Below are 27,777 nucleotides of genomic sequence, written 5' to 3' on the forward strand. Positions count from 1 at the left end.
TTACCCCTCCATCATGTCCCATGTGAATTGCCCCAGAGGGGGCAGAGGACAGGATGGCCCCGATCAGGGCCCCCACAACTACCAGCCATATAAAGATGGCCTTGGCTATAAGAAGATTGCCACCATCCTGAATTTGAGCTGCAGCACGGTGGCGAAGACCATACAGTAGTTCAACAAGTCAGGTTCCACCCGGAACAGGCCTCGCTGTGATCGACCAAATAGACGTACGAGTGCTGCCAGTATTGCTGCAGAGTTTAAAGGGATGTGTGGTCCACCTGTTAGTACTTAGACCATACTCCGCACGCTGCATCAGATTGTTCTGCATGGCTGTCGTCCCAGGAGGAAGCCTTTTCTGAAGATGATGCACAAAAAGGCCCGCAAACAGTTCGCTGAAGACAAACAGACAAAGGACATGGATTACTGGATCCAGATTCTGGGGTCTGACGAGACTAAGATAAACCTGTTTGGTTCAGATGGTGTCCTGCATGTTTGGAGGAAACTAGGTAAGGAGTATAAAGACAAGTGTGTATTGCCAACAGTCAAACATGGTGGTGGGTGTGTCATGGTCTGGGGTACACACACACACACACACACACACACACACACACACACACACACACACACACACACACACACACACACACACACACACACACACACACACACACACACACGTATATGTCTACATCTTAAGTACGTCAAAGTAAGACTGGAACCAGTCTTACTAAATGAACCACGTTCATTTAGAAAGTACTTGCATGAACTCTAGAAACTTCTGCAGATCTTCCTTCGCCCATATCCTCAGCTCTCACTGAAACATCTAAGCTTAGCCAATCCTCTGGGCTCTCTGCTGTCGCTGCTATGTCGTCATCATCATCGGCATAAATTTTTCAAACAGATAAACTTTACTAATTATAGTAAAAGTTGCTCGTAATTAGGGCTGCAACTAACGATTATTTTAATAATTGACTAATCTGTAAATCATTTTTTCGATTAGTCACGATTATTTGTGTCCCGACCACCATCTGTGCTTCCAGCTGCTCTTTTTACTGGTTCCAGTATGTTTTACCCCACTCTCTTGATCTGCATCATTTGAATGTCCCCCTGATTCCCAGTCAGTCACAACATAATGTCCTTTAGGAAGTTAAAAGAACGACTCCTGAACCAGTTCAAGATTAATTTTAAGCTTAACAGCTTACTACTCATTCAAACTTAGCTATAGTGTCATATCCAAGCTGGACAGAATTTGCCTCTAAAGGAAACAACATAAATATTTTAACATCTTAATTTTTGTAGAATTGCACTGAAATGATTATTTACATCTTAGAAAAGCCTGTTTTGTAGGTAAACAAGGACCAGAATCGTTTAAAACATTCCTGAATCCAAACGGTGATCCGGATCACCACATAAATTAAATCACTTCTTCCTTTTCACATTTCCAACAACTCCTGAACATTTCATGAAAATCTCTCCCTAACTTTCTGAGTTATCTTGAACACAAACAGATAAACGGCGGTGAAAACAGAAGCTCTTCGTTGTTTAAACAAAGACGCTGCAGGACAACACTGCCCCCAGCACTTCCTGTGGTGCTTTGCGTCATTTGCTTGGTGTTTAGAGTTCTTCTACTGTTTGAAAAGCCGTGGTTGGTAAACGACGTTAAGTTGCCAGGTGCAGCGTTTTATTAGCAAAGCCATACGGTGTTTATAATGCAACGCGTCGATGAATTTTCATTGTCTTTGTCGACAAATCATTGCAGCCTTACTCATAATGAAAAGTTTGTGGATAAAATGTCTATTTTATATGTAGCAGAAAAACAGAACAGAACTGATGCAGTGGTGTAACAGGATATATGTTCTACAAGTCAGCCAAGAAGCAGCAGCTCTGCAGGTGAACAGCAGCTTGAAGCAGGTGACTTCTTTGTTACAGCAGCAGTCATGCTTCAGTACGGCCAAATCCAGACACGTTGCGTCGAGGTGAAACCATAATCTCACATATGAGGCACCAGAGCAGCTCAAGTCAGCGCTGCGTTTGGCTGGAACAAACAAATCAGACCAAGTTGTCTGGAATGATCAGCGTATATCACCAGCAGCATCTCTGCATCATCAGACAACCAGGAGAAATAATCTTCATCTTATCTAAACCTGCAGCCCACAGCAGCAGCTTCACCCAGAAAAGTCCCAGAATAATCCCACATCACACCCACAGAACCAACAAGCAGCCCAACCTGACAAACAGCAAGAAGCAGAGAGTGTGTGAGCGTCATGCAGGTCTGAGGGATGAAAAGTTGAGGAGGGGGTGGGGACCCGAAGTGACTTTACACAATAGTCTTCCTCCATTCTTCCTCCACGTGCTGGCGGACATTCCAGGATTTTCTCTCGACCCGTTTCCCTTTTTTTCAGTTCAATCTTAAAGAAAACTCAGAACTTTCCCACGGCAACTGAAGACCACATCATCCCCACAGACCACCAGCAAACATCCCAAACGCACAATTCATCGGGAATATGACCACTTACCAACTAAACCAAGCAAATGACAGCAACAGGAGCTTCTCACCTTCCTTCCCGACCAGGATTCCCTCCATCACGCTGCTTCTGCCGTCCCGTCGTGTCTCCGCAGCGAGCTGGTCTCTGCAGAGGACACAACCAACAACCACGATCCACCAGACGCTCCGGCTGTAGCTGAAACTTAGGAGGCAGTTATGCTGCAGGAAGAGATCCTCCAGATGTTCTATCTTCGCCTCAGCTGTGTCACATTACTTCTCCCCAGCTTGGGTTCAACGAAGAATTTCCACGCTGGAGCAGAAGCAGAAGCGCACGCATGCGCGTTAGCGCCATAGACGTCATATACATAGATACCTCGTTGAGCGCCGGAGAGTGTACCAGCGTCGCCGCCATATTGAATGGGTCACAGCTGCAGTCAACGTAGTTTCCCCACAAAACTTTTTTTCTGTGGAACAACGTGGATATATTACAAACAAACAAAACACTTTTCTACATAATTTGTTAATAAATAATGCTAACACAGAGAATAATCTACTAAATGCAAATGATACATTTGACTCCTATGAGGTGTTTATGGAAAAATATGATATTGATGCGGCCCTGTGATGGACTGGCGAGCTGTCCAGGGTGTACCCTGCCTGTCGCCCAAAGCCAGCTGGGATAGGCTCCAGCTTCCCCGCGACCCTGAATTGGATTAAGCGGTTCAGAAAATGAATAAATGAATGAATGAATGAATGATATTGATGCTTCACAAATAGAGTTTTACATGGTAGCACAATTGTCTCCTCCAAGGAGGTTATGTTTTTATTGTCTTTATTTGTTTGTCTTAATTTGTAGTCTGTACGGTTGCAATGACTGGAGAAATGTTGAAATCAGATTGTGTGGAATTAATTTTCACAAGGTTGAATAATAATTCATTTGACCAGATGAAAAAAGATAGACAAATCCAAATGTATCAATAAACAATCAAACATGTTAGTATGGAATTCATTTATACATTTGTTTATATTGCAGCTACCTTATGTCTTCGTTAAATAGCATTATAAAAAAAAAAATTTTAGCATAAAAGCACTTCATCTTCATTTTCATGCCGCTTATCAAGGGTCGGGTCGCGGGGGCAGCAGCTTAAGCAGGGAAGCCCAGACTTCCCTCTCCCCAGCCACATCTGCCAACTCTGCGGGGGGGATCCTGAGGCGTTCCCAGGCCAGCCGAGAGATATAATCCCTCCAGTGTGTCCTGAGTCTTCCCCGGGGTCTCCTCCCAGAGGGACGTGCCTGGAACACCTCACCAGGGAGGTTCAGGAGGCATCCTGACCAGATGCCCGAACCACCTAAACTGGTTCCTCTTGATGCGGAGGAGCAGCGGCTCTACTCTGATCTCCTCCCGGATGACCGAGCTCCTCACCCTATCTCTAAGGGAGAGCCCGGCCACCCTGCGGAGGAAACTCATTTCAGCCGCCTGTATACAAGATCTCGTTCTTTCGGTCACGACCCACAGCTCATGACAATCCATGACGAGCACAGAAGTCCAATAACAAAACACCATTTGTGTTCAGAGGGGGGGGAGCATGCCTCCAAATTACTCCCCTCCAGGTCTCACTGTCGTTGCCCACGTGAGCATTGAAGTCCCCCAGCAGAACAATAGAGTCCCCAGAAGGAGCACCCTCCAGCACTCCCTCCAAGGACCCCAGAAAGGGTGGGTACTCTGAACTGCTGTTCGGTGCATAAGCACAGACAACAGTCAGGACCCGTCCCCCCACCCGGAGGCGGAGGGAAACTACCCTTTCATCCACCGGGGTAAACCCCAACGTGCAGGCACCAAGCTGGGGGCTGATGAGAACCCCCACACTTGCTCGGCGCCTCTCACCATGAGCAACTCCAGAGTGGAAGAAGGTCCAGCCCCTTTCGAGGGTTCTGGTTCCAGAGCCCAAGCCATGCGTCGAGGTGAGTCCAACTATATCTAGTCGGAACCGCTCAACCTGTGGTTGTGGTCCAGATGCCAAAAAATGACATAAAATGAGCATCATTTGCATTTTCATAAATAGAATAAAGGTTTAACAAATCAGACACTATATTTTATTGAATCTGCATATTATTTAGAATATTTTAGCCCAGGTTTGAAGAGTGTAAGTGTTGTAGTTTTTTGTCAGGACCTGGTCTAATGTGGTCCAGATGCCAAAAATGTCATAAAATGAGCCTTATTTGCATTTTCACAAATAGAATAAAGGTTTCACAAATCAGAGACTATGTTTTGATGAATCTGCATAGTATGTGGAATATTTTAGCCCAGGTTTGAAGAGTCAAAGTGTTGTAGTTTTTTGTCAGGACCTGGTCTAATGTGGTGTTGTTTCCGAAAAATTCAGTGGAATTGCCCTTTACACATATTGCGAATCGGAAGCTAACTTCAGTCTCGTTGAAAAAGGTTGAAATGTCTTTAAAATGTTTAATTTAAATCAAAGAAATAGAAAACACAACACAGGAATTACACTCCTGTTAAAATGATGCTCATGAAAGCAGCTGGACTGAGTGTGTTGGATCCAGGAAGCAGTTCTTTGGTTTCAGAACAACAGTCACAATCACCCACATAAAGTAAAATGTGATTTAGTTCTAATAAAAAGATTTACATTGAGTGAAACCCAGAGTTCCTCTAAGGCCTTGTTTACACCACAGCGGTCCCACACAAAAACTTTTTCCTTTGCAAGTTTGATAAAATAAAAAATTAAAAGTTTACACAACAGTAGAATTACAACAATCTCCAAGCAGGAAAATGCAAATGGTGCAAGAAATAATGTAGTGCACATGCCAGGCCTCTAGATGGCAGTAAAACATTAACAAAACACTCAGGTGTGTGCCGCATCCTTATAAACACAACAGTAGCGTTGTATGCTAACTGCTAGCTATCCAGCTCATGTAACCTTCACTGACGTCGTAAACGTTCTACCAGGGTTTGCTTCAACAGAACAAATTAATTAAAAACATGCAGCTGCACAAACATGGCACGGTGGTTTGCCACTGTTGTTGCATTTTTGCGGCCTATCCCCCCATAGGGAAAGTGATTATTTTTGATCACTTCGTTTTCTTTCATATTCAGCATGAAACTATTTCTTTTGTTCATGTCACAACAGAGTGGAGGTCTTGGTACCTACCAGAAGGACAATTTTAGGTTAAAATTTCTAAGTTCAAGGTATTTTGTTGCGTGCCCTATAAAAGCTGTATAAACAGGGTCTGAGGACAGAAGATGTAAAGAAGTCACCGTCCCCGAAGGATTCCAATTCCAGTTGACACAGACAGAACTCGCCATGCGTTGCAAGAAAATTCATTCTGGAACACGTCAAATCTTTGTGGTTTTATCCACCCAGAACTCTGTGACCATGGAAACAAGAGGCCAGAACAACCCAACTTATCTGTTTTACAGTCGCAGCGCTGTGGTGTAAACGGGGGCTGGATAACTAGTTTTTCATCAGCTGTCAACTGCTGGAGTTGAATTTCAAAAACAAACTCTTCCATGAAGAGAAAATTACACCTTTCCACCATTAATGCACTAAAAACAAATTTTTAAATTATTCCTAGGGATGGGACTCAATTGAAAAAAATATCTATTTAATTACAAGATTTGTAATTAATCTCAATCACTTTTTTAAATCGCATTAAAAAAAATTGCCCCAAAAAGCAAGCTGTTTTGTTTGGTTGTGTTCTCTCTTCTTGTTTTCTGGTTTTTAACAGAAAATATCCCGTACGTTTAAACAGGAAGAATTGATTCTTTAACCAATCAACAAATAGCAGTGTATCAAGCTCCACCCCCTGTGGTCTGACTGGTGAGACTGGGATCTCAATGGATGCGTCCCAAAAATGTGGAACTGTTCTGGAAGAATATTCTGGTACCTTTAACAGCTTTTCTCCAGCGGAAACGCAAAAAAACAAAGTAAAAAAACAAAAAGCAAAAAAACAAAACACACACAACAAAATGATGAACCTATAGACCATCTTATTTAAAAGAAATAAAAACATGTTAGCTTGTGTCTTTGCGGTCATTTCTGCAAATCAGAACAGAAACGACTGGCTGTGGGAATCCAGAATGTCTGGTCTGTGAGATGGATTGATCCTCAGTATTTACTTCTTCCCGCTGAGGTCAGCGATGAGACGTGGTTCATTTTTCTGAAGGGCTGAGTAGAAGATGTCTTTACAGTCTTTGCCAGCTTTCAGGGGACCACCGTAGAGCTCTCTTATCTGGTCCTCAGAGGTATCAAGACGTCGTATCGCACTGTAAGTTTCTTGGTGGACAACTTTTTCCTTTAGAAGAACATCCAAAATGGGTCCAACGTTGCTAACTCTCTGGATCAGCTCCAACCTGTGTTTGTCCACAAAGTGTCCATCTGAAAACGACAGAAATGACAGTAAAGTAAATCAGTTCAGGCTTAATGTAAGGATCCAGTAAACTGTCTGACGAGGCTTTATGATCAGATCCAGGATCAGGGACAGTCCTACCTTCTGTCTCTGGAGTCACTCCAGCCGCTTCAGGCAAGGCTCTCGCAACTGAAGTAAAGGAATAATAAATTAATTTATTTCTGTTCTTCTACTGTGCCAGATTCATATTAAACCAACATGTCTTGATGTGCTGATGCTGAGTTAATATGAGGATCAGGTCAAGAAAAGATGGGACAGTTGGAGCCTGTTGACTCACCATCAGACATGGAACTGAAGCATGTTGCTCCTCGTGCTGCTGTAACATAAAACTAAAATTCTTAACTTATTCCTTTTTAGAGGAAGCAACAGGTTAACAAACAAACCATTTAAACCCTGTAAGTCTTCAAAATAACATGAACATGAGGCTGATCATTCAGGACACTTCCAAGGTGAAGCTAATTATTCTAAACCGTTAGCCTTGGCCTTTTCTGTTACCCACATTTGCATTAAATCCAGTGGAGAAGTGTGATAAAAATTGGAAAATGTTCTCAATTCCCCAAAACCACTCAAGAGGAAATGTGACTGTGCGTGAGTATACATGTGTGCACGTGTGTATGTGTGAGTTGTGTTGTAGTAGATGAAATCATCTTTAACGTCAGTGTTGGATGTTTTATTCCTGATTTGATTGTAAATCAATGCACAGTCCTAAATCTTGTCTCTCTACTCCCGCTCCTGTCCATGACTGTGTAGCTGGACTGGCCATCCTCTGCACCCCCAGACCTGACCTCTGACCAACCTCTAGTTGACCCTGACCTGATTTTTATGTTGATGGCTCGGAACCCAGACCCATGTGTGGGTTTTGGAGCGCTGTGGAAACTCCGTGGTTTCCTGAAATCTGATGGTGAACCAGTTCGTCACCATCCCCTTTTTGACTCCCTTCTTTCTGCCATTTTGCTCCCTTGACAGGTTGCTGTATGAAATGTGCTGCTCACACTGACTTTTCTGACCCTGTTTCTACAGGTGACTCTCCTGCAGATGAAGGCTGCCTCTCTGACCCACCCCCATTTGCAGCCTCTCACTTCCTCTTGTCTCTCACAGCCCACAGGTGGGGAGATTTCCTACTTGGTCTCTCTCAGGCCTTCCTTGGACTAAAGCACTTACTTTTGTGCTGTTGTCCATGCACATGCGTAAAAGGGGAGGACCCAACAGGTCCCCTTTTAGATTCTTTTCGCAGGTCCACCCAAATGGGCATGAGCCCCTCTGAGGCTCCCCCTCCAGACACAGCCCTGTGTAAAAGTCATGTTTTATCATACTGTACTGATCTTGTGTGAACCTTTTCAGGTATTTGCTCACAGGTAGTTGCGTCCCTTCCTGCACCAGCATCTAAACAGCTCCGTTCACTTCAGCCTGGAGATTTTGTCCCGATGAGAAGCTTCAAACATCAACACTGGGGGCACCCATTTCAGATTCCTCTGACGACCCGGACAGATGACCGTGCTACTTGGCTGAATACGTACTACTTTGGTGCCCATAGTATCCAACTACCGTCGTATTGCTGCAGGAAGTTTCCTGCACCGACCGCGTCTTCCCAGCTTGCTGCTGCTCCATGTCGCAGCAGAAGAACGCACCACCCGACAGAGGGCAGAATAATCCCTATGGTAGCGTGGGTAGTGAGACAGTCTACTCTCACACCTGAAGACCAGCCGCCGTTCTCAAGCAACACACACACAACACACCCTCACTTTTAATTGTAAATAACAGAAACTTCACAATCATTAACAAATCATTACCAAAATAAAACACAGAAAATACAACAGCCAGTAAAAATGTCTTTTCGGGCAGAATCTGTGCAGGTCCAGCCTCCTCCCCTATGCGCCTGTGTGTTGGACAGTAACGGTTGCTGAGAGACAGATATTACTTCTGCGTGCTCCTCAGAAGACTGCACAAGACCTTTAAAAAATGTTTACTGTAGCTTGCCTAGTTATTACTCTCTGTTTCCCAAATCAAAAGTGCTGCTAAACACATGTGAGAAGGAAGAGGCGCACCTGCAGCGTTAGTCAAGATGTTTGCAAGGCAAATTGTACAATGTGGCAGTGACTTGCGCACGGTGGACTGTCTGACATCTAACAGCATCAGGAGAGAAGGATCACTTCTTTATATGCCGTGTTAGCCAATATAAATAACATATATGGCCATTAAAAATGTATTTTTAATGGATGAAAAGTTAATAAATAAACAGAAATAAATATAGCTATAGAGAAACATTTTTTTTTCAAAGGTATGCATTTCTGACATTAAAAATATTAGAGCTTTATATATTTTGATGTCAATTTTTTTGATGATTCTGTTTTCAGTGATTATTCAATAAATTATTTTATTAGTGTTGTTGAACTGTTATGATGATATGGCTTCCCTTCAAGTCATGAGACAAGCAGCAAACAGATACAGCCCAATATGTAAGGATTAAACAATGAGGAGCCGCATTTCACACCACAATGTGCAGTGTCCCACCATGGTCCCACACAAACATTTTATAACAATTGTTTATTTCTGTTTTTGTCAAAACTTACTAAATATACTAAAATATAAGAACTGTTTTATGTTGGCCTCGATGTCATTTTTAACTGTTGTCAAGTAGCACATTTCTCTCATTCACCTGTCAAAAGCATGGGCGTAGCGGATGCCGGTACACGGGGGACATGTCCCCCGCACTTACCGCATCTCTGTCCTCTGTCCCCCACACTTTTTACAGCCATTATTACCACTTGATTACTTTTTTTACGCGCTGAAGTGTTTTTCTGAGCCGCACCTACACGCATCACGAGCAGGCGAAGCTACAGCAGCACAACAACAAACATGTGGTAACCATAGGGTGGGAACAGAGAAGCCTGTCTTTGGTGTTATTCCCATCTTCAAACCATATACAGTCTATGCTTCAAACATGTTCAGCAAACTAGCTCAGAGACAAAAAAACTAAGAGTTTCTTCCAAACAAACCGCGTCATATGATTCCTGCTATTGAATGTCGATGCTGTTGAGCAGAAACAGAGAAATTCTGTAATGTTTATGTCACCATGTGGATTTTAAAAGATGACAGATAGATGTCAATTAACCTAGCAAAGCTAGCTAGTTAAGGCAGAGGTAGTAGTATCTACATTTACTTGAATAACTTTTTGGATAAATTGTACTCTTGGGAGTTATTTTGTTGGAAAGATGTTTTTACTTCAGTATTATTATTCTAAAGTAATAATAAGCTGCTCTTACTGAAGTAAAGTTAGACTACTATTTAGGCTGCTCTGAGATTACTCACTTCTTGGTAGAAAATAATAGAAATTTATTTGTCTTCCTTTTGACTGTTATATTTGTAAAGATTTAATTAAGTTTTGTGGTAGTTAAAGTTTAAAGTAAATGAGTTTTACGACTGCTGGTTATTATTTTGATTGAATGATTTCAATAATGGTATTTGATGAATAAAATCAAATGTTAGGCTACACTGCATTTCAGTAGTTTTTTTCTAGATAATTTTTTACTCTTACTAGAGTAATTACTTGGATGAGTACTTTTTACTTCTATGGAAGTAACATTGTTCTAAAAAAGCAATACCCTTATTGAATTTAGCTAATTTACCCCCCAGGAATGAATTCCTTCTTCCTTCTTCATTTCTGCACAGAATAATATATATATATATATATATATATATATATATATATTTTTTTTTTTTTAATCTTTATACAACAGAAGGACCCCTCCCTGAGCAGTCACCTTATCGTGGTGGAGGGGTTTATGCCCCTGGTAGGATCACCTATGGCAAACAGGTGTCTAGGGGAGGGACCAGACCAAGCACGGCTCATCAACCCCTATGACGACGATAAACCTGGGCATAAATTCCATAAATTTCCCCGGACGCGGGTTACCGGGTCCCCCCTCTGGAACCAGGCCTGGAGGTGGGGTACGAGAGCGAGGGTCTGGTGGCCGGGCCTTCGCCCATGGGGCCCGGTCGGGCTCAGCCCGAAAGGGTTACATGGGCCCCACCTCCCGTGGGCTAACCATCTGCGGGAGGAGCCGTAGGGGTCGGGTGCAGTGTGAGCTGGGTGGCAGCAAGAGGCGGGGACCCTGGCGGTCCGATCCCCGGCTGCAGAAGCTGGCTCTAGGGACGTGGAATGTCACCTCTCTGGTGGAGAAGGAGCCTGAGCGGTTAGATATAGTTGGACTCACCTCGACGCATGGCTTGGGCTCTGGAACCAGTACCCTTGAGAGGGGCTGGACTTTCTTCCACTCTGGAGTTACTCATGGGGACAGGCGCTGAGCAGGTGTGGGCATTCTCATCAGCCCCCAGCTTGGTGCCTGTACGTTGGGGTTTACCCCAGTGGATGAAAGGGTAGTTTCCCTCTACATAAGAGTGTCCATATGTACACCTGGCATCAGGATTCCCTGGGCCGCAGTTCGATGATAGATTTTGTAGTCATATCGTCGGACTTGGGCCACATGCCTTGGACATTTTGGTGAAGAGGGAGGCGGAGGTGTCAACTGATCACCACCTGATGGTGAGTTGGCTCAGGTGGTGGGGGAGGAGGCCGGTCAGATCTGGCAGGCCCAAACGTGTTGTGAGGGTCTGCTGGGAACGTCTGGCAGAGTCCCCCGTCAGAGCGAGCTTCAACTCCCACCTTCAGCAGAGCTTCAACCATGTCCCGAGTGAGGCGGGGGACATTGAGTCCGAATGGACTGTGTTCCGTGCCTCTATTGCTGAGGCGGCCAGCCGGAGCTGTGGCTGCAAGGTCGTTGGTGCCTGTCGTGGCGGTAATCCCAGGACTCGTTGGTGGACACCAGTAGTGAGGGATGCCATCAAGCTGAAGGAGGAGTCCTATTGGACCTTCTTGGCCTGTGGTACTCCGGAGGCAGCGTATGGGTACCGACAGGCTAAGCGGCATGCGGCTTCGGCTATTGCCATGGCAAAAACTCGGGCATGGGAGGAGTTTGGCGAGGCCATGGAGAAACACTCCCAGATGGCTTCGAGGCGATTCTGGTCCACCATCCAGCGGCTCAGGAGGGGGAAGCAGTGCTCCATCAACACTGTGTACAGTGGAGGTGGGGAGCTGCTGACCTCAACTTGGGACGTTGTGGGTCAGTGGAAGGAATACTTCGAAGACCTCCTCAATCCTACCAACACGTCTTCCAATGAGGAAGCAGAGTTGGGGGACTTGGGTGGACTCTCCTATCTCTGGGGCTGAAGTCGCTGAGGTGGTCAAAAAGCTCCTTGGCGGCAAGGCCCCAGGGGTGGATGAGATCCGCCTGGAGTTCCTTAAGGCTCTGGATGCTGTTGAGCTGTCCTAGCTGACACACCTCTGCAGCATCGCGTTGACATCGGGAGCAGTACCGCTGGACTGGCAGACTGGGGTGATGGTTCCCTTTTTTAAGAAGGGGGGCCGGACGGTGTGTTCCAATTACAGGGGAATCACACTCTTCAGCCTCCCTGGTAAGGTCTATTCAGGGGTCCTGGAGAGGAGGGTCCGCCGGATAGTCGAATCTCGGATTGAGGAGGAGCAGTGTGGTTTTTGTCCTGGTCGCGGAACAGTGGTCCAGCTCTATATCCTCTCTGGGGTCCTGGGGGGGGGCATGGGAGTTTGCCAAACCATTCTACATGTGCTTTGTGGACCTGGAGAAGGCATTCGACCGTGTCCCCCAGGGGCTCCTGTCGGGGGTACTCCAGGAGTATGGGGTACCGGACCCCCTTGTGCGAGCTGTCTGGTACCTGTACAACAGGTGTCAGAGTGTGGTCTGGATTGCTGGTAGTAAGTCGGATTCGTTTCCGGTGAAGGTTGGACTCCACCAAGGCTGCCCTTTATCACGATTCTGTTCATAACTTATATGGACAGAATTTCTAGGCGCAGTCGAGGTGTTGAAGGGATCCGGCTTGGTGGCCTCAGGATTGGATCCCTCCACAGATCCCTGCTTTTTGCAGATGACGTGGTCCTGTTGGCTTCATCTGGTTGTGATCTCGAGCTTTCGCTTGAGCGATTCGCTGCCGAGTGTGAAGCGCTTGGGTTGAGAATCAGCACCTCCAAATCTGAGACCATGGTCCTCAGTTGGAATAGGGTGGATTGGCCTCTCCGGGTCGGGAGTCAGGTCCTGCCGCAAGTGGACGAGTTTAAATATCTCGGGGTCTTGTTTACGAGTGAGGGAAGGTTGGAGTGCGAGATCGACAGGCGGATCGGTGCGGCGTCTACAGTAATGCGGACTCTGCGTCGGTCTGTTGTGGTGAAGAAGGAGCTGAGCCAGAAGGCGAAGCTCTCCATTTACGAGTCGATCTACGTTCCTACCCTCACCTATGGTCATGAGCTGTGGGTCGTGACCGAAAGAACGGGATCTCGTATACAGGCAGCTGAAATGAGTTTCCTCCGCAGGGTGGCCGGGCTCTCCCTTAGAGATAGGGTGAGGAGCTCGGTCATCCGGGAGGAGATCAGAGTAGAGCCGCTGCTCCTCCGCATCGAGAGGAACCAGTTGTGGTGGCTCGGGCATCTGGACAGGATGCCTCCTGGACCTCCCTGGTGAGGTGTTCCAGGCACGTCCCTCTGGGAGGAGACCCCGGGGAAGACCCAGGACACGCTGGAGGGATTATATCTCTCGGCTGGCCTGGGAACGCCTCGGGATCCCCCCCGCAGAGTTGGCAAATGTGGCTGGGGAGAGGGAAGTCTGGGCTTCCCTGCTTAGGCTGCTGCCCCCGCGACCCGACCCCGGATAAGCGGCATGAAGACGAGACGAGATGAGACGAAACAACAGAAGGAGCAGGGTGAGGGTGGAGAAAGTGGTCCAGATATCAGCAGCAGGGATGGACATGGACGGTCTTCACAGCAGGAGAAATTATAACAAAAGTCCCGCCTTAGAAAGTCTCTGTTATAACTAACTAAGAGGAAATATTGATCGCATCAAAGGGATTTTGGGATTAAATTCTACAACAATTTCACTTTTACTACTGTATGTATGTAGTTATTAACTTTTAATTTATTTGGGTATAGCCCCCACTCAAACATTAACATAAAATGTTATTTATTTTGATTATTCTCCTTGAGTGTAAAATTAAATATATTGCGTGTGATATTATTTTGGAATATAGTTTTTTTTAGGAGAGCCTGTTGTGTTTGCTTCCCATAGTTAAACAAAGAAATATTTACACAGATATAATTTATCTGTCATTTCAAAGACATTACTTGTTTGTTATTCATTTATTTGCAAATATAATTTGATTGCTGTATCAGGCAGCAGGCATTGGTCATTATATTCTGTTTAACTTATTAATTTTACACTGATTTATTTAAACAAGAATGGTGTTTTACTAAACTTTTTGTTTTCAGTGTTTTCATTTGGAACATAATAATCTGACTACTCTCCCTGTAGACGCTCCAGGGTCATTCTCTGTCAACTCAACCAGTTTAGCAGCTTTAGATTTTGGATTTTGACTTTAGAGTTTGATCGTATATCATCCTAAAGAACTAAAGTTGGTTTCAGGGTCCTGTGCTGTTTGTATTTATGTGGTTCTGTAGCCGCTAAGGATAGATACAATTTAAGTCTCTTTTAAAAACTCATCTTTTTACATTGGCTTTTAACTGTAGAGAACAGGACCACTTGGTCTTTTCTGTCCTTGTTTGTCTTTTGAACTATTTTATTGTCTTTCAGCTGTTTTTATTTTTACGCTATTAATGTTGATTTATTTTATTTGTACAGCACTTTGGTCACCTCGTGGTGTGTGAAAGTGCTCCACGAATAAGGTTTTGATTGATTGATTTAATGCGAGAGGATGATAAATCATTCTATAGATCTAAGCAATTTGTCCTCCTTACTTCTAAAATGATGGCTACACCCTTGGTCAAAAGTCAGCTGATCTGAACCAGCTTGTTAACGCGTTGCTATGGTGACGCCCGTAAGGGAATGATAAGACAGTAAGTTAACTTGCCCAACTATTAGTGACCATAAATTACATCAATCAATCAATCAATCAAATTTTATTTATAAAGCGCTTAACAACAACCTTAGTTGACCAAAGTGCTGAACATAGATAAAAACAAGTAAAAATATAAAAGCAGTTCATTCGCATGTAAAAATCTCAACAGCCAAAGGCTGATCCAAACAGATGAGTCTTTAGCCTGGCCTTAAACAGAGGCAGGTCCATGATGGAGCATAACTCCAGAGGCAGAGAGTTCCAGAGTTTGGGCCCTGCCACTACAAAGGCCCGAATACATGAATTCGCCCCACTCCTCTCCTCTTACCGCATGCAGGTGAAGTGAAGTGACACAGGTGTTATTTTTTGTAAAGTTCAATAGAGTACACTCTACACACAGAAATCTTCTTTAGGTTAATTAATTCCACGATAGCTAAGTTTTGTGCAGATGGAACTTTATTATATAAAGTATTTTCCTCATATGTTAGTAGAGAGCAATGTGATCACAGCTTTATGTCGCGTAATTAGCTAAACTGTTTATCAAACAATATTGCCCAACAAAGAATATATAAAGCCTTTCAATCAAGTTTGATTAATTGATGACTTACTCACTCCTACAGGCAACTTAAGACACTATCGCAAAACATACCAATGCTGTATGTGCACCATCTGCCTGCATTGGGGCTATGGTGGGCATCCCTTATTTTAATTTCTGAAAGGTGGCAACTAGGGCTGCATGATTCTGGATAAAATGAGAATCACAATTTTTTTGCTTGGAATTAAGATCACGATTCTCACGATTTTTTTCCAATATAAATATTTATTGCACGTATTACCGGCACTTCAACTTTGCAACAGCTGACAAACATAAAAACAATAAATGTCTCTCTAGTCTGCTCTTACACACACAACCTTTGAATAATTTTAATGGTAACATTTTTTAACAATATTTTTTCTGTGCATAAGATCATGAGACTTAGGTATGTTTCTTAAAATATAAACAACAGGAGCGTTGGACATGAAGCTAGAAATTTCACACAGCAGTCTAATGTGGGTCTGAAGGTATTCAAAATCTACTTTTTTAAAAGTGATAGCCAATTTCAATGGCAAAAAAACAAACAAACAGAAAAGAGTTTATTCATCGTGCTAAACACATTTAGGGTGGTTTGACTCATCTTTTGTTTCTCCCACATTATTCCTCTCTCCTACAACGTCCAATACATTTCATGCTTCTGGCCAATTTTAACTAACAATCTAAATGGACCAAACAGAGACAATAGAAATGATGTTAGTTGACATCCCACTCTGTCAGCCAGGGTGGGATCAGCAGTGAATTTGCACATGCACTATTCATTTTGACTCTGCACTCGGACTTGTGCCAGTGTCCTTTCTGCTCCTCTGAGGTGCAGCCGGAGCAGACTGTGAGACTGGCTGCCTGGGAGTGCTTTAGGACGGGAGAGGCTCCCACTGCTCGTTCCTGACAGTAACTGCAGAACAATATGTGCCTTCAAGTCAGTCGCCAAAACACCAGAAACGTCTCCAACAACTCCAGTAAAAGTTGTTAGATTTGTCGCTGGTCGCTTTTAACAAAAAAAGTCGCCAAGGGGGTTCGGAAAGTCGCCAGGCTTAGCTAGAAAGTTGCCAAGTTTTTTTTATTAAATTGTTGTCATTTGAAAATGAGATTGTATACAAGTATGAATCAAGATCGCAATTCTTTAACGATTAATTGTGCAGACCAAGTGGCAACCCTATCCCACGCCCCTATTTCTGGGGCTTTGCCTGGGGGGGGCTGTCCGATAGACCTGGGCGTGGGCTGGCTTAGCTGAGCGATGGCGCTGCTGACTGTGGGGCATGCCGGGTTGCCTGCATCGGTTGGGAGTGGTGGGCGGTGGTCATGGGGGCCTTAATCGGGGTCTACATGCCCTCTGCCCATCTCCCCAGGGCGTCTCACATGGGGCATGGAGGGAAGGAGAGATGAGGGTGAGTGGAAGCGAAAAGATGAGGTTGCGAATGTAAGGTGAGAAAGGTGCGCGTGCGCGCATGCGTGCGTGTGTGTGTGTGTGTGTATAGAGTATAAGGAGTATGAGGGGACTAGGGGGTGTGTATTTGTGTAGAGTGGAGTATGTGGGTGTGTGTGGGTGTATAGAGGCAGAGAGATGGGGTGGGAGGTGGGGGCAGTGTATAAGTTGAGGTGGACAGGTGTGTTGGGGTGTGTGTGGAGACTGAGGAGGAGACTGAGAAGGGGGTGTGTGATGAGGAGTGTGAGGGTGTGTTGAGGGGAAGGGTGTGAGGGGAGCATGTTGTAAATGTGTGTGTGTGTGTGTGTGTGTGTGTGTGTGTGTGTGTGTGTTAGCCTAAGTGTATTCGCAGGAAAATTGGTCAGAAAACACACCACACTAGAAGGACATTTTGTATTGAGAGGACAGGGGCAGTGTCCTTCTAATTTTGACAAAATTCTAAAAGCATAGCATGGTTGCTATTGGTCTGTTAACCCCAAAAACTGAAGAAACAACTGGAAAAAAAGACCTTAATACATATGAACCTGATTTTGTGAATAATTTGTGTATTACTACAGTGCCCTCTATGGCAAGTTGTATATTAGCAGGACCTCAAGAATATTCACAGTGTATGATCCCAATTGTTTGTGTGTCAGAGGGTCCTGACACCAATGATATTACAAAAATTAGTTGAATGTCAAACCAAATCTGTTGTCAATCCTTTAAAGTGTATAAAACACCAAACAATATGCACTCCATGAAGCAAAACATAGAGCCTCCGATGGTTAAAAGTGAAGCCTATGCCGAAGTTCATGAAACTGCAGTTCCCCCTTCATCCATTAGGGCCTCCAAAACAGAGCGAATCCCCATAGACTCCCATGTTAAAAAGACCAACTTCACAGCAGAAATAAAGATGCTCACAGCAGAAATAAACATGTTTACAGCTGAAATAAACGTGTTTACAGCAGGGTTCAAAAATCCAATTTTGGTTTAAAAGGTTAGGTGAACCTTAATGGGGGGAGTAAATTTTTTTATAACTTGCCATTTAAATGTAAGTTAATCTTGACATTCGGGATATTTAGGGGCGTGTCCTTTTGATTGACAGGTACCTGATTCAAGTAAGAAGAAAGTAGATTCTACGTTCGCGGTGGTTCTGTCGTAGAACAACCGCGATTTTTACCCGGTTAACAATGTGACTTAGCTTTAGCCCACTTACCTCTGTTAGTTGGTTAGCCTCTGTTATCTCTGGGTTAGCTACAGGCAGCTCAGTGTTCACTCGATGTCAATCATCTACCATGACGCTTACAGACTCCTCTCAGCTCCACTTCTTGATGACATGCATGCCCTTGCCAAGATGCCGATGGTAGGAACCGCCCACCAGGCTTCAATTCAGCTCTTCAGAAACCTATGGGTGACGTCATGGAGGCTCCATCCATCTCTTTATATACAGCCTATGATTGTAGCTTACAGAGCTGAAATGGATGTGACAGCCTCTGCCACTCTGATGGGGAATGGCATTACAACCAAGCATGAAACAAATAGACACGTTGGTATTATCTGCATGTTGGCATGACACATAGGCATAAACCTGGCTTTAAGCTAGTAAGATTAACATGAAAATTGAAACACAAAGCTACTGATTAGACCTGGTAAAAACGGTTTTTGTGGCTAGATCACAAATGGTGTGATCACATTGTGCCTTGATTGTGTAGAGCAGACATGTCCAAAGTCCGGCCCCTGGGCCAATTGTGGCCCATGGTCAAATTTTTAACGGCCCGCGGCCTCTATCATAAAATCAATAATATGCGGCCCGCCAGCACTGTTGACCACAGTATAAAATACATGTGTACAAAAAAGCTATTTTACTTTTCGCCAGAAGATGGCAGTAGCCCTGTGGCCGAACCCTGGCTGCCGTGACCCTTGGCCTTGCGTGATCGTTTCAGCCACGTCCATTTCTAACATGGCGACTGCAAAACAAAAAACGGAAAGTTGACTGCGAGGGCCGCCGCTTCCAGGACAGGTGGAAATTTGATTATTTTTTCACTGAAATACGAAACAACTGTGTCTGCCTAATTTGCCAAGAGACTGTGGCTGTTTTCAAGGAATTCAACATCAAGAGGCACTACCAGGCGAAACATGCTAGCTACGACAAGCTAACTGGGAACGAACGTGGTGAAAAAGTGAAGCAACTGGAAGCTGTTTTAACGGCACAGCAGCGCTTTTTCACAAGAACCCGTGACTCAAATGAAAATGCCACAAAGGCAAGCTACGAGGTGGCAACGCTGATTGCAAAGCACTGCAAACCTTTCACTGAGGGTGGATTTATTAAAGACTGTGTGATGAAAATTGTTGAGAAAATTTGTCCCGCCAAGAAGCAAGAGTTTGCCAATATTTGCCTGGCTCGTGACACTGTGGTACGGAGAATTAAAGACGTTTCATTAGATATTAAGAGACAGTTAGAGGCAAAAGGAACTGAGTTTGACTTTTTCTCGTTAGCCTGCGATGAAAGCACGGATGCATCCGACACCGCTCAGTGACTGATCTTTTTGAGAGGAGTGGACAATGACATGAACGTGAGTGAAGAGCTTCTGGACCTGCAGAGTCTGAAGGGCCAAACAAGAGGAACAGATTTATTTGTTTCTCTTTGTTCCGCCGTAGATGACATGAAACTACAGTGGAATAAAGTCACCGGGATTATTACGGACGGCGCACCTGGCATGGCTGGCGAGCAGAGTGGGTTATCAACCCTTGTGCTTAACAAAGTCAGCGAAGAAGGAGGCAGCGCTATTAAACTCCACTGTATTACTCATCAAGAAGTCCCCTGTGCCAAATATATGAAGTATGATAATGTTATGAAACCCGTGATAAAGGCTATTAATTATATTCGCTCCAAAGCGCTGTGCCACCGTCAGTTTCAACAGTTTCTTCTCGACATCCAGGCTGAATACGGAGATGTTTTGTATCACAACGACGTAAGATGGCTCAGTCGGGGGTCTGCACTGCAGCACTTCTTCTCTCTCAGGGAGGAAATTGGACAATTCTTGACAAAAAAGGGACAACCCATGCCACAATTAAATGATCCTGTGTGGCTGGCTGATTTGGGATTTTTAGTTGACATAACGCGACATCTGAATGCGCTGAACACAAGCCTTCAAGGGCAAAATGCAGTGGTAAGCCAACTGTATTCACACATCAAAGCCTTTCGGACCAAGCTGCTACTTTTCCAAAGGCACCTGTCACAGGCGCAGCCCAATACCGCACATTTCTCATCGCTGCAGGAAATTATGACCAGTTTCCCACAGAACAATATCAGTGCGCAAATGACAAAGTATGCAGCAGACATCTCATCTCTGGTTGAGGAATTTCAGCAGCGCTTTTGGGACTTTGCAGCTATTGAAAAGGAGATCATGCTTTTTTCCTCTCCTTTCTCCGTGGACCCTGATGACGCTCCAGACCACCTGCAGCTGGAGCTCATTGAGCTGCAGTGTGACGCTGAGCATCGCAGTCGGCACCAACAGCTCCCTCTTGTCAACTTCTACCGCCAGCTGGATGAAGATAGGTTCCAAGCAATTCGGACATTTGCTAAGAAAATGCTGAGCTTGTTTGGCTCCACATACATGTGTGAGAAGACATTCTCCGTTATGAACATTAACAAGAGCCGCATGAGGACGAGACTGAGTGACTCTCACCTGCGTGACGTCTTACGCATCAAAACCACTGCTCTTGAGCCAGACCTGGACTACATACTGCAGTCAAGATCCCAGTATCACCCTTCACATTAGTGCAGGCAAGATATTTGTTAAGTCCTCTGAGTTGAATAAATTCTTAAATCTCAGTTAATTATTTTTTTGTGATGGTCAAAATCACAGTTTAAATATGCTGTGATCACTGTTTTGAATTTTGTTTACAGTGAGCATATAATAGTGAATAATATGTAATGTTTCACATGAACTTAGATATCCTTGATAGCTTTCTTTATTTTTTTGTGGTTTGTGATTTCGGTAAAAACTTAATGGAAAAAAAATGTAAAAGTAAAAGTATGCCATTTGCAATGAAAAAAATAAAAAAAAAACGTTCATTTGTATTTAATGTTAATGGTTCAAAGAATGTCAGGCTGAATAGTCGGCCCCACACATTTTCACCTTACCAAATCTGGCCCTCTTTGCAAAAAGTTTGGACACCCCTGGTGTAGAGTATTTGATCACCCAAATCCATTGGAAGGCAGTCTGAGTCACATGAATCGACATTCCTTCAGTGAAGTGAAAACAATGAGGCCTGGGGAGTGCAACTGATGCTCTGGGGTGCAGCCTGGCTGCTGCTCGGTGCCGGTCTGGGGGTCCTGGCTCACCGTTGTTGTGGGCTGAGCCCTCTGCCAGCAGGGGTGGGGGGTTGCATTCAGGCTCTTGGGACCCTGGGGTCCACACTCTGTCTGCCGTGGGTGACTTTGCCGGTCCGGGCCCGCTGGGGCCTGTTCCACTGACTGTGGGGGACTCTGGCTGGGACACATTGGCAGGATCACTTTTCTCAGAACACGTTCCACTCTGAATGTTCTGCATGTGACACAGTCACTGATATGTCTGGAGGGTTATTCTCTAACAGCAGCCAGTTTTCTTTCTGTGTGTCTGATTAAGCTTGTGAGTTCTAGGTTCCCCTGAAAGTTGATGGTTTCATCCTCCTGCAGGGAGAACATGACTCCAATGTTTATATGTATTATGTTTATGTGTTTGTATCGGCGGGTGTGTATGCGTGCTTATGTGTATGCATATGTATGTCGGTTGTTTACTCTCTGATTCTTTCCCTCTCTCTCTCTCTCTCTCTCTCTTTTACTCTACAAGGTGTTTTTTTGTTTTTCTTCCCTTCGATTCTCTTTCTGTCCCTCTTCTATCCTCTCCAGTCTGGTCCAGCAGTATAAACTTTGTAATAAATTATGCAAAATAAATTTAAAAAATAAAATAGGAATCCAAAATATCAATAACCTTTGGCAAAGTAAATTTGCTCAGCAGAATACAGCATCTAGATAATGGACAAGAAAAAAAAAGAAAAAAGAAAGAAATAATGTAGTGCACATGCCTGGCTTCTACAGGTCAGTAAAACGTTAACGAAACACTCAGGTGTGCGCCGCATCCACATAAATACAACAGAAGTGTTGCATGCTAACCGCTAGCTATACAGCTCATGTAACCTTCACTAACGACGTAAACGTTCTACCGGGTTTTGCTTCAACAGAACAAATTAATTAAAAACATGCACAAACATGGCATGGTGGTCCGCCATTGTTGTTGCGTTTTTGCGGCTTAAACGGGGTCTGAAGGTTTCACAAGATGTGAAAGACGTCACCATTCAGTCAAAGATTTCTATTCCAGTTAACACAGAGAACTCGCCATGCGTTGCAAGAAAATTCATTCTGAAAGATGTCAAGTCTTTGTGGCTTTATCCAGCCAAAAATCTGTAACCATGGAAACAAGAGGCCAGAACAACCCAACTTTTCTGTTTTACTGGCGGAGCGCTGTGATGAAAACGGGGCCAAAATGTTCTGGAAACAGAATCTTACCTTCCACAAAGTTTGGACCAGATGTTGGATAGTCATCTGATATGTAAAGATAAAAAAAAAGAAAAAGAAAACATAAATATAGTTATTATAAATATATACATATATATATATTATATGATTACGCCACATTCCTGTTGCAGTAAATTTTGCTTTGTAAGTACTGACTTTCACGAATTTTACATTTCCATGGCTGGTCATCTGTTTTTAGATCAGTGTATGACAGCAAAAGATTGAAGTCCTCTTTTGGTTTCTTAATGAAGACTTCATAGAAGTTTGGGTCTTGGTTGTTATACGTGAGAGTTAATTTCTGAGAAGAAATAAAAGAAGTTTGTTAAATTCATTGATTCACAACAAAGACAAATAAAGTAGTATTAGTTCAACTGAACTCACTTCGAGGTACCAAAAAGTTCTCAGAGCAGAATATTGGGACATATTAAAATGTCCCATTTGAAATAATAAAAAGATTGGCCGTAGGTCTATAGTTGCATTATTCATGAAGCTGTTTCAGATATTTAATCCATAAAAAGTTGAAAAGCCATGCAGGAAACCATACTACATGGTCTTATAAATGCTGCTCCCACTATGTTTTAGCTCTGCAACAGCAACTCCTTTTGATTGATTTAATTGGCTCCAGAATTTAAGTTAAAACAAACTATTTCAATTTGTAAGATTTACTGAAACACAAATTTAAAATTCCAAGCCTGAAAGTTCATTAAAATGCAGTCACCAGAGTTAGTTTAGTAAAACATGGGTATGTGAGCTCACATTCTTCCCAGATTCTCTTGAAAGTCCTTTTTTCAAATGTTCAAATTGTCTTCATAGATCCAAATTCCAAAGGAATTTTTACCGGAAATGACAATGTGACCTTGTTTTTTCAAGAAGAGAACTTGTAAACCAGGGATGTCCAGCTCCAGTTGTTTAGGGCCACAATCCTGCAGGCTTTCCATGTAATCCTGCTGCAACACACCTGACTCGAATGAATGAGTCATTGTGCTAAAGCTCATAGGCTGTTGGATCCATTTAATTGGAGTCAGGTATGTTGAAGCAGAAATACATGGAAAACGTGCATGACAGCGGCCCTCGAGGACACACCTTGGACACCCCTGGTGTAAACAGAGCACTTTGCAAATTGAAGACGATGTAATCAAGCCAATCAAAGCGTGCGTGAAGAGTACCTTTGGTTGAATCTTTGCCATGTCTTTATCAGCTGTGAGGCTGAACCTCTTCTGCATCTTCAGGTACATGTCTGGATAATGCTTTGGGATCAGTGCATATCCCCCAGAGAATTTTTTGCTGTCCACAGTCTGAAGGAGAAGCAGCAGAAACAAAAACCTGCATAATGGTGACTGTTGCAACGGTTAAAGATACATTCAGGGACAGTCGTGGATTTAAAACCGTAAAGAAAAGGAAACAAACGTAACAAAAGTGTAGAACCATGGCTGCAGCTGCTGATTATTAATGATCACAAAGCTCATTTTCCTCTGATTGTTTTTTTCCCCGACTATCTTCAGAAATACGCCTTATTTTTTGGAGATAACTCCCTACAGAGAGGAACCGATGGAGATTTTTGCTACAGCTTCGTTCACAGATAAAAACTATGAAATGGACGGAGACAAGCTTCAGCCTCCAGATTATTAAAACGTGACGTCTAATTTTCCTTTTTTTTGTTTTAAGCTTATGATCATTTTTAAGTCTCGTAAAAAACAAATAAAAAAATGTTTTTAACAAATCGATTCTAAATTCTTATTTTGCTGCATTTTTTGTTTTACAAAAACATCCCTTTTGCCACTCGTCTTCTGTGCCGTTTTGAATCATGAATAAAATATTTACACCAACCAGACATTTAGTCACCTGTTTAATGGCCGGATCTCGTGGGATCAGGAAGACGTGCAGTTGGAGAAAGGGTTTGTTGGCTTCATAATATATCAGCACATCACACTTGTATTTCACAGGCAAACCGGCTCTCATGAGCGGCGCTTTCAGAGAGAAACTTGGTTCTGTTAACTTGACATGTGACGCTGTGACTTCAGACGCTTTTTCCACGATATCTCCACAGTCGTCGATGTGTACGACTGCAAACTTGTCCAGTAAGTTGGAGATGCCATCTGCATTATGTAAACAAACAGCAGAAAGCATGAGAAAATAAATCAATACTTTAGTAAAAACACTTCATTTTGCCCGTGTCCTCTCACCTGTGCAGACACAGTGTGGCAGGTAAACCTCATCAAACTTCCCAGTAAGAACCGTCACGTCCATTAGAGGACCTGCAGGAATGTAACGCATGCTTTCCATCCGCTCCATGTGTCCGTCCCAGGAGACAAACTGGTACCGAAAGCTGGACTTCTCCTTACAGACCCAGCGTAAACCCGAGACGGTGCACTCGAAGCGTCCTGCTTCAGACTGCAGGCTGAAACCAGGAATAAAGCAAGTTGATGTACCAAAACGTGGAGACACAATAAAAGATGTAAAGTTCTATTTGTCTGATTAAAACTGTGACTGCAAGCTATCAGAGTTCCTCCTGCAGTTCCACTCGCTGCTGCTGCAGTATTTCAGATGTTATTTCTACCTGTACGAGGGCGCCTGGCCTGCGTTCACCTCAGGCTGAAGTGGAGTCCAGCCGCTGGAGTCCTGCAGGGACGTTTTCCTTTTATCCAGCATATCAAGAAATTCCAGATGAATCAGATGAATGAAAAGCATTACCTTCACATCTCTGCATCCTTCAGGCTCCAGATGTTTGGAGGCTCCTTGAGTTTGATAAAAATGATATAAAATCAGTTTATAAATGTGGATGTTTGATCAGCGTGTTGCTTTAATGGATCCTGAAAGCAACTCGCTGCTGAGTGACGCCTTGGTGGAGAAAAACAACACTTTGTTGAACTTCTCTCATCAACATTTAACAAGTAATAATCCCACAGAAACACTTTGTTACAATAGATGGAGAACAGTCAACACCAGTAGAGCTGGGAAATGGAAACCAGTGACATACTGGTTGCTTCTAATGAAGAAATGATCAAACTTATTTGGGTTTACTGAGGAAACTAAACGTTCCCACCACAGCTCCCAGTGTTTGACTAAAACTGAAAACGTCAACCTGCTGAAGGTTTTAGAAGAATAATCCACAACAAAGGACCACGTCTTCAGCCAGAAACATCACCTTTACTGGTAATGATGGGGATGAACACATGCATCACATGGCTTACCTTCAGACACCGAGCTGCTGTCGGACAACTTCTGGACCAGATCCTCCCTCTTCACACTCTTTAACGCCATCATGGTCTCCTCCACAGCCTCCTCATCGTACCTCTGCATCATCTCATCTGCTAATTCTACCAATTCTTTTTCTTTAGTCAACGGCTTTGGTAACACGCGGATCGTTCCAATCCAGAAAATCCTCTTGAATTCTTCGAGCTCGTCGTCACTTAATGCTCCAAACACTTCTACAAGTTTCTTCATTTGTTGCATCTTCATGGTTGTTTGCTGTTGGATCCAAAAAGAAAACTTCAGTCATATTTCTACCTCAGTGATTTCTATCAACACAAACATGTTGGAAATGAAAGTGAATCAGAAAATCCTGCAACAGAAAAGCTTGTAGTTCTTGTTATTCATGTGTCCGGAAAGTGTTCCTTCTTTCTGTTACGACGGTAAGTTTCTCAGCATGTCTGCCTGTTTATTTCCTCTCTACTTTTGACTTTAAACAGATTTTTGGTTCCTGTGTGAGCTGTCTGAGTGGGTTTTCCACCTTCTGTGGTGCGGAGGATAATTTTAACCTGGAAATACAAAATAAAAGCTTTGTTGTCCAAAGTGAGACAGATGTGGTGCCCCTTACCCTCTGGAGCCGGGAAGACCACTGAGTTTCTGAAGAAACAGGAAAATAAAACGGCTCAAAGACACAAAATGAGCTGAAACAGAAGATGGAATTACAAAATACTTTTATAAGGTATTTATTGTGTATCTGTGTCATACTACTGTCTCACCATTTGAGCTGGTCTCTGACAGCGTCTGCACCAGGTCCATCCTGTTCATGTCCATGAAAACCTCCCTGGTCACCTCCACACACTGCTGACCGAGTCTCCTCATCATCAGACTCACTGCTGCCATGACGTCGTAACGCCTCTGAAGTGGAGGGTTGTGTTGGAGGCCCTTCTGGAAGCATGTCAACTCCATCAACCACCTGAATCTGATTCGTTCCGTCTGATTCAAACCATCCAGTGTCTCCAGAAGAATCTTTCTGTCAGCAACCATCATGGCTTCCTGGAAAACAAATATAGTGTTTTTTTCCACAAGAAAGACTATAAAGCTGCATTTCTTTGTATTTTATCATCTCCAGTGTTTCAGACATCCAAATTCCTGGTTTGGTGTCTCAGGACCTTCGTTTCTGCTGCTGGAGTCGGTCAGAGTGACTTAATCACCAAGTTACTTTCATGAGGAACAAGTTCTACTACAGCGAAGCTATCTGGACCACAAAGTGTTAAAATACACGTTAATGTGCTTTGATTCAATGATGCTCATTTTATTTATAAGATACAATATTAATATGATCAGAAGCAGCGAATGCCCCTCTGAGCAGAGAGAAATCCATCCTTTCCCACTGAGGAACGCGGCCCGACACTTTAAAACGGTGAAGCTGAGAATGATTTCAGACTGAATGAAAAGTGTGTTGCGTAACATCAGACTCACTGTGTTCAGCTGTGCAGCTCCATGTTCATCCACACAGACTTTCTCTGAGCAAGAAACAGAAAATTCTCCTTTCAGTCCACATTTCAGTACAGAATGGACTTTCTCATATAAATACACAGTAAAGATCCTGCGAGATAAAAGTCTGTTCATTCAGTCAGATATTTCATTTCTGGCTGATTGATCCATGTTTTATATGTTTAGTCTGAACTCTGGTGTGTTTTATTTACCTGTGAGAGCTTGGCTGCTGTCTGTTAATCTTTGCAGCAGATCAGTTCTGTTCAAGGCCATGAGGATCCAGCTGGCCACCTCCACCGACTGCAGCTCACACTTCTCCACCATCATATCGGCAATGCTCGTCCTGTCTCTAAACCTCCACGGGGGGACTAAGCAACTCTTCACAGAGACCATTCTGAATATGGAAAACTCCACGTGACTCAAATTGTTCAAAGTTTCCAAAAGCAGACGTTTAACAGCCGCCATGGTCGATTCCTGGAACGATGAGAACAACATAAAGTTCTGTCTGTAACTCTAGAACTACAACAAGTTGGAAGTTAGGATTTAAATCTGCATGGATCAATCCTCTGCTGAATCAGACTGATGTGACATGACTCACTCTGTGGATCCGAGCAGAGCGTTGGGGGTCTACGGAGAGAGAAGAGATGAAGAGACTCAGAAGTAACCCGCATCACAACCGACTGGCCACTTTTTCCTTCAGC

The 27,777-nt window shown here is 43.7% G+C and overlaps 1 protein-coding gene across 2 annotated transcripts; it reads right to left on the minus strand.

Annotated features, from left to right (window-relative positions):
- Positions 1-5,140: 5,140 nt before the first annotated feature.
- On the minus strand, positions 5,141-27,777 carry LOC306756160 (NACHT, LRR and PYD domains-containing protein 1 homolog). Of its 2 annotated transcripts, none has more exons than XM_079240833.1 (16): positions 27,675-27,777; positions 27,289-27,550; positions 27,062-27,105; positions 26,359-26,635; positions 26,211-26,239; positions 25,585-25,861; positions 25,085-25,128; positions 24,951-25,012; positions 24,577-24,791; positions 24,236-24,489; positions 23,560-23,688; positions 22,550-22,691; positions 22,385-22,420; positions 7,182-7,217; positions 6,986-7,033; positions 5,141-6,873 (listed from the first exon to the last, which is right to left on the minus strand). In XM_079240833.1, exons 2-16 carry the CDS (start codon positions 27,539-27,541, stop codon positions 6,611-6,613), a joined length of 2,109 nt encoding a protein of 702 aa, XP_079096959.1. In that variant the 5' UTR covers positions 27,542-27,550; positions 27,675-27,777; the 3' UTR covers positions 5,141-6,610. The 2 variants fall into 2 exon arrangements, with proteins under 2 accessions (XP_079096959.1, XP_079096958.1); XM_079240832.1 differs by having other exon boundaries at positions 7,182-7,220.

The sequence above is a fragment of the Telmatherina bonti genome, assembly GCF_933228915.1.
Source record: "Telmatherina bonti genome assembly, chromosome: 5".
NCBI lineage: Eukaryota > Metazoa > Chordata > Actinopteri > Atheriniformes > Telmatherinidae > Telmatherina > Telmatherina bonti.